This window comes from Centruroides vittatus, unplaced genomic scaffold, assembly GCF_030686945.1.
Source record: "Centruroides vittatus isolate TY-2023 unplaced genomic scaffold, ASM3068694v2 contig_971, whole genome shotgun sequence".
In the NCBI taxonomy this organism is placed as follows: domain Eukaryota; kingdom Metazoa; phylum Arthropoda; class Arachnida; order Scorpiones; family Buthidae; genus Centruroides; species Centruroides vittatus.
In genome coordinates, this window is record NW_027122644.1 from 2,019,861 (window position 1) to 2,027,351 (window position 7,491).

Genomic DNA, 7,491 nt, shown 5'->3' on the forward strand with positions numbered 1-7,491 from the left:
AAAAGTCATTTTGAGTATTCAGTTGGAGACAAGTCGTTAAAATAGCGTTAAGTTTCAATTAGTATTAACGTAATATCGATCTACAACTTAATTTAACTACATACTTAAATGCTGATAAAGAATATTCGCAATATAAAAGCCACGATCATTTGGTTAAAACGGATGTTGACAAACCGTTAAATTTCAACAATCTGAAGCATTTTACATATATAAATTCATAATCATTTTCATAATTGATAAATATAAAGTTTGATTTACCTGTTGAAATAACAGAAAATGGACAGGGTAATTCGATTTTCGTTGACTTGTTTACAGCGTCTTATCACCTAGGCAACAAGCTTTAAAGCGTAATCGGACAGTGTTGCCAGAATTAATTCTTTAAACAGAACAAAGAAATCAAAATAATGCAATTTAATTGCTTCTTCTATTTGTTTTAATATATCACATTCTTGTTTATGTATTTTCTGAGGTTAATTAACTAATATAGACGTTCGGTAATTGTAATTTAGTTTATAATTGTTGTATTCATTGTATTTATGACACCACGTTTTTAGTAAACGCGGGAGAATTTTCTTAGCGAATAATTATTTTATTATTGTTTATTATCGTTTAAATAAATAAATTTTTAAAAATTGAATACACATTTCGAATTATTATTATTATTATTATTATTTTTTTTTTACATATTTTTTCGTGAAGAACCCACTGAAAACGTTGATGTTTACATACAGTGTAACGATTTTTTCTACACTAAAATGTACAAAACATACAAATTTAAACCATTTAAATATACAATTTTTTTGTTCAAACATGCAAATAAACTCAAATAAAAATTATATTTAAAATAAATTATAAAATCCCTATTTATTCTACTGTATCATTTGTATTTGAATCTAATTTATGTCCTATTTAAAATGTTTAACTTTGATTTTTTTTTATGAAAATGTTTCGTGCTTAACATCATTAGTACTAAATCGATAATTATACAAAAATAAACTTATTGAATTTTAACATCTAACTTAGGAAAAATTGTTCCATTATTTCATGATTTTAAAACCAGAATTACACTGAAATTTAAACTTAAAATTATAATTTCTGTAATAAAATTAATTATGTTTATATCTTTATATAAGCAAATATAATTTATCATACATAAATAAAATTTTATGCTGAAAATTTACATATAGGCTATATATTAACTATACTTATTTATATTTCCATATTGAAATAACTGATATAGTAATAATATAAACTATTTCCTCCCTAATATCTAAATCATAATGTGAAATTTATATATAATATATTGCTGGCTGAAAACCACTACGTTTTATGATTTTAATATTGTTTAATTTTCTTATCTATCTTCACTGCAGTCCATTATGATTCATCCTCACTCCTGGTGCTGCAGGAGCAAAAGCAATTTGTCCTATTTCTAGTTTTCTAATAGTTCTTTTAAACTTTCAAACCAAATTCCTCAAAACTTAGAAAAGTAGAGGTAGAACGAGCTATTATTTATTGTAACATCGTCACAATGCTCTCATTTTTAGTAGTGTCTTACCCCTACACATCACACTTTCCTGCTAACAATAGAATCATGTCGGTCATCCAACTCGTTCAGAAAAAAATTTTTGAACTGAAATAATGTGACTTCCGGTTCAAATCGGGAGTTCGTATATACTTACTTGAGCCTCCTGCCTCTAAACGTTATCGATTTTCATCTATCAAACTCCGTTCTTGAAATTAAGGAAGGATATTAAAAGTTTTTCTTGTGGTTTTACATAAAAACCAAATTTATAAAAGTAATAACGTAAATAATTGTTAAATAAGTTATTGAGTAAAATTAGTTTATGGATAAAAAAATAATTATGTATGATTAGCAGCTGACGATACAATTTTCCAGTAATATCAAGTTCGGGGAAAATTTCCCAGATTTTGGGGAGAAAAATTATCTTGTGGGGAAATTTCGTCAGGAGAAGATGTAAAACTGATTCCAAACTAGTTAACTAGCTTGAACATGAAAAAGTTGTTAACAAAATATAGAAAAATAATATCTTATTTTAGTATAAGATATAATGCTTGTTTTAAAACAAAAATAAGTAGGAAAATGAGCTAATTGTTGGTTCCTTGTAGTTTACTAAACCAGTAATACCCAAACGACGGCTTCCGGTGGAAATTCGACCGTGAATATATTTGATACATTACTTATAAATAATAGAAACAGACCTAAATTTTGTTAATGTGGAATACACATGATTTTTGTGACCTGTCTATCTACGACTTATGCGCAATTTGGCCCATAAAACGAAAATTTTGGACAGCGCTGGACTAGACACTGACTGGCAGCGGAATTCGGCAGTTCTGTTTTTGTTTTCATCAAAGTTCAGTGCTGATACAATTAACAGAGCTAACACAGAGGGATTTCATCTTTCTACCGAATGAGTTTGTTCTCTAAAAACCATAACTGATAAAGTAAAATTGCGTTTCTTCATGTCAATTGTGTTCGTTTCTGTATATTTTTTATGACGTAATTAGTTTCAAACACAAGCGACAATAATAAACAAAAAGACGGAACAATAAACGTAATGTATGTACAGTAATTGTATTTTCTTAAGTTGAGGGATATTTTAGGGGAATGAAAAAGTGTTTAGGAGATTTTTAGGAATAATTTTTTTTTTCCCCTGAGGCTTCGAAGTTGGCAACGTGCGCTTTTCAAATGATCATCATGGAGGATGATTTTAAGACCTGTGAATTAGAAACAAATACATTTCAAACACGAAATATACATAATAAACCTCCGTATAAAACGAAAGCAGTAAGTGTGGTATAATTGTTATTGATTTCGTGGGATTCATTTTTTAAATTTAATTAGCTGCTTATTTGGTAATATGAATTCGTTAATGTTACCTATGGTAGCGAACATGGCAGCTCGTCTCTGAAACAGTGGGAAGCACGTTCTAACCTAACCTAACAAATTATCATAATTATTGTCAACCAAATTATTACAATAGGGGTAATTTATTAAATAGGTTAGGTTAGGTTAAAACGTGCTTCCCACTATTAAAAAAACATTTTAGAAGACAATGATGTGGTGTTTTAGCAAGATCTAGCACTCCTTCATGTATCACGTGCAATTAATGATGGATAGAAAGTACCATTTCAAGACATTAAACTGGCCTGGAAATTCAGTAGACTTGAATCCTTCTGAAGGGCTTTGGAATACCATTAAAAATGTTTATCATCATCAAAACCTGAAACTTTGTTAGAACTGAAAGCTCCAAGAAATATAGCCTAAGCAGTTATACCTAACAAATGCAAGGCATTACTATGCCTTGCATTTATTATGGTATGACAAATCAAAGCTCGGTAAACCAACCATTGTGTTGCCAATTGTTTCTACTGTGATTCTAATTTTTTGAAACTCCAATCTGATGATTATGTTTTTTCTTCTATTACTGATTTTATTTTGTATTATTACTACTTTATCTTTCTAATGTTCCTGCATTGTACTTGAATAATCACATATAAACCATCTATACTAGTAATGTTTTCTACAAGTGACATTTGTCTTGCTACTCATTTATGTAATAAACTGATTGCTCATGTTACACTTGGTATCTTTTTATATCGATTCTAATTTTTGGAATGAGATTGCATCTAAAAATATTTTATATATAGTTTTTAGATTACATATTGCAGTTTTTTTATCTATCAAGCAATTATTTATTGTGACATCCTCACAATTCCAGGCTGCAATTTTTCATTAGTGTTCTCCATTTTTTTTAGTAGGGTCTTGTCTATGCATCATACTTTTCCTGTTAGCAATAAAGTTGTAGTGGTCATCTATCTAACTCCTTTCTGGGGAAATTGAAGTAACATTACTTCTGTATTATTAAGAGATATAGTTTTAGTATTAAGTCATATTAATATGAGGAATCATTTTACTTTCCTGGCTGTTATGAATGCATAACAAGATAGTGTTTTGTAAGTCTCCACATTTTGAGATCTCTGAACCCAAAAATGTCAAAAAAAAAAAACAAAAAAAAATTTATGGATGTGTGTATATGTTGGTGTCTATCGAGATGCAAGTTGAAAAAATCGTAGACCTATAAATTCCCACTGTCATCTGTCTGTCTTTCCTAATCTCAAGAACAAAGTTAGATAGATGAAAGATCAGAACAGATATGGAAGCCTTAGGGACAGGAGGCCCCAATTAACTATACACAAACTTCCAATGCAAACTGGAAGTCACATTATTTCAATTGAAAACTTCCCTTGAAAGCAGTTAATAAATGATCAGCACAACTCTATTGTTAAAGGAAATGTATTTACAAGATAATTATTGAAAATGATCATCAATAAATAGCAAAATCTATTACAGTATTATTATAGAGTATTAACTATAATGTATTTTGTATAATGCAAAATTTTTATAGAAAAATTATATTCAGTTAACTACTTTTTGCATAATCAATGCCATGATCTTTCATAACGGAATTAAGCATTTTAATATTACAAATTTGTTGAAACAACAGGAACAGAAAATAATAATAATTGAAATTGTAAGCTTTTGCTTGTCAGTTATTTGAAATATTTTTTGGTTGATTACTATCTCTAAATTGAAAGCAAATAAAACTATAGTTTCAATTAATTTGAATTAGTTAATGATCTAGATATTTCTTAAATGCTAGATGTATGAATATTAGTATAACTGATATCTGTAGATTCATAGTTAATTCCTGTACTAATTTTGCCAGAGATGTTTATTTTTAATGGCTATCTTTCATTTCTTATCCAAGTGAATGAGAGTAAACATAATTTTTATCTACATTTAATCTATTTAACTTAGAGAATAATGTAGTTGTTGGTTAGCAACTGGAGTATTTTTCTAAAGTTTACAATTCTTTCTCAAGATATTACATAAAATATATTATTATTAATTAAATAAATGATATATAATTTTGTTAGTTAACTATGGTACTTTGAATACAATAACTTGATTGTAAGTTAAATACTAAGTGTGTGTAAATTAGACTTCATATTAGTATCTAAACATTAGATTTATATGCAATTTTTTGACCCAAAATATATATCCAAAACAAGCAAAAGTATATATATTACCAGATATGAAAAATAAATTCACAATAAAAACTTTTTTGCAGGTCTTAATTTACATTTTATGATTAGGTTTAAATCATAAATGTAGATCAAATTGTGAATAAAAAAAATCCAGAAAATGTTAAACTATCTGTAAGTTTTTAGAAGTTAATCTGTGCCATCTGTGCTGTAATCTGTGCCATTTGTTATGCTAAATCATTGGTTCTCAAACTTTTCCGATCCACTGCCCCCTTTGTTCCATAAAGTTATATCCAACGCCCCTAACCCATCAGTGACCCCAACTTTTGCCTTTGGTCACTGTTTAGTACCCTGCCTCCAGCGCCCCCCTAGATTTACTCACCGCCCACAGGGGGCGGTATCGCCCACTTTGAGAACCCCTGTGCTAAATGAACAAATTCCATGTTGCAAGCTTAAGCACTGCTAGATTGTATACTCTCTTAAGAAATACAAATTGGTTAGAGTTGCTTCACCTGATAAACAGTGACTTAGTGCATCCATGCTTTGGTATCCTTTGTACAAAACACTAAAACACACTCCTTGATAAAAAATTTTTTTCCAAGAGTAGTCAGCTTTTTTCTCAGAGTTTAATTCCATATAAAATGTTGAAATATGCCTAGTTATTCCAAACATGCAAATGTTCTCTCAAGTGTTGAGAAATGACCACTCAGCATTGTGTAATGCACTTTTTTCTCTCTAACTTCATAGAAGTTTGCAAAAACGATATGTAAAGTCTGATGCTTATTAATATTAATTTAATCTGATATATCTTATATTTAATATTATACATAGTAGAAAAGTTAATATCTGTTTATAAATAAATTTATTAAAATTTTTTTTAGGGACGGGAGATTATTAATGGCCATCATACAGATATTATTGTAACAGAGTACGTTGATCAGTTATTTATAATTATAACTCAGTATGACAAGATGGGAACTATTGTAAGTATAAATTTTATGTAATGGTTACAATGTTCATTAAATGAAATTATCAAACAGTAAAAATTAACTATTTATATAATTTAATTTAACATATAATATGAGTTGTATAATAAAACATACAAAACATGTATTCTGTAACATGGTTATCCTTTCTCCTGTAACCTCTTATTGCAATAGAGCAGGGATGGCAAACCTTTTTGAGCCTGCATGCCATATAGTAAGGATACTTAGCTTTAAAGATGTTTATGCATGTCAAAGTTTGACTTTGAATTATGATATTTAAAGAATTAAACAAATATGTTTTAATTAGAATAATTGTAAAAAAACTGATTGAGAAAAGGATGATTAGGTGATAAACCAAAAGGTGATTGAAAAAGACAGACAATAAATCAAAATTGTATGATTTGTTGTGCGCCATAGGTTTACCACCCCTGCAATAGTCTGTTTTTGACAGTTGTAGTTTTATCAAATGCAACATTTTTTTATGTAACCCTTGGAGTGTTATATTAATATCGATAAGATTAATAAATTATATGTAATTATTCCTATTTGTTAGTATTCACTTAGTTTGAATGATTTAAATTTTTATAATCCAAAGCTTAAAATTATAATTATATGACAAAAATATTACTCAAATACATTTTAATATGCTATTGAGTAATGAAAATTATTAAGAGAAAGTTATAATCACTCAGTATAATCAGCACTTTCTTAAATCCACTATAATGAAATTTGGTGATTTTAAATTTCATATTGTGTAGCATACTGTACTTCCCAATGCTAAATTGAAATAATTTTGCAAAAAAATTATTATTATTCATGATCTGAAGATTTAAAAAAAAAAACTAAAATTTCTTATCCTGATTACTTCAGTATTTCATGAATTAATTTTTTATGTATCATTAGAACTTGTCATAATATATTTGTTATATTTGTTTCTAATCATTTGTCTCAAACATATATAAAATGTATTGAGTGTTTTTGTGATTTATTTTCATTTTTAAATTTTTAATAGATACAAGTAAAACAAGATTCATCAGATGAAAGTAAGAACATTATTTATAGTACACAAGTTCTATTTGGTCAAGATGAGGTAGTGTCTATTTTTATTTCCTTTTTTTACATTGTTATGATGATTAATGAGAATGATGATTTTTTTTCCAGCTTGAAATAAATGCTGTAGCTAGAAATTTGATGGAAAAGTTAAATTTTTCAAAATCTGTAATTTTCAGTTTAGCATTGAAAGACTGTAGTTCAAGTACTATTCATCAACTTGGAGATATGTTAAATACAAAGCTAAAACCAATAAATTAATTGAAAATATGAAATTAATTTGATCCTTTCTCTGTTTCTGTTGATGAATAACAATTTCTATTTTTATAATAAGCTAATATGTAAATAAAGATGAATTTAATATTAAACGATAACAAGAAAA

At 27.7% G+C, this 7,491-nt stretch overlaps 2 protein-coding genes across 9 annotated transcripts in view; one reads left to right on the top strand and one right to left on the bottom strand.

The window, feature by feature from the left end:
• The window catches only part of LOC136985541 (transcription factor RFX3-like), a 78,777-nt gene extending 78,379 nt beyond the window's left edge, over positions 1 to 398 (bottom strand). For 5 of the 8 annotated variants that reach the window (XM_067282843.1, XM_067282841.1, XM_067282842.1 and 2 more), the window contains exon 1: positions 259 to 398. The gene's annotated coding sequence lies outside the window, so the exon portion shown is untranslated. The remainder of the gene's footprint in view (positions 1 to 258) is intronic. The other 3 variants (XM_067282838.1, XM_067282837.1, XM_067282840.1) reach the window with 3 other exon arrangements.
• A 2,213-nt stretch (positions 399 to 2,611) lies between these two features.
• LOC136985577 (proteasome assembly chaperone 3-like) lies at positions 2,612 to 7,384 on the top strand. Its single transcript, XM_067282894.1, has 4 exons — positions 2,612 to 2,812; positions 5,955 to 6,056; positions 7,072 to 7,149; positions 7,221 to 7,384. Exons 1-4 carry the CDS (start codon positions 2,714 to 2,716, stop codon positions 7,368 to 7,370), a joined length of 429 nt encoding a protein of 142 aa, XP_067138995.1. The 5' UTR covers positions 2,612 to 2,713; the 3' UTR covers positions 7,371 to 7,384.
• Positions 7,385 to 7,491: the final 107 nt, after the last annotated feature.

Excerpts from the sequence above, each read along its gene's own strand:
- LOC136985577 (XM_067282894.1), top strand. The coding sequence starts at position 2,714 with ATGATCATCATGGAGGATGATTTTAAGACCTGTGAATTAGAAACAAAT. Across the intron at positions 2,813-5,954 it reads CTCCGTATAAAACGAAAGCA|GGACGGGAGATTATTAATGG; the intron begins GTAAGTGTGGTA and ends AATTTTTTTTAG. Across the intron at positions 6,057-7,071 it reads ATGACAAGATGGGAACTATT|ATACAAGTAAAACAAGATTC; the intron begins GTAAGTATAAAT and ends AATTTTTAATAG.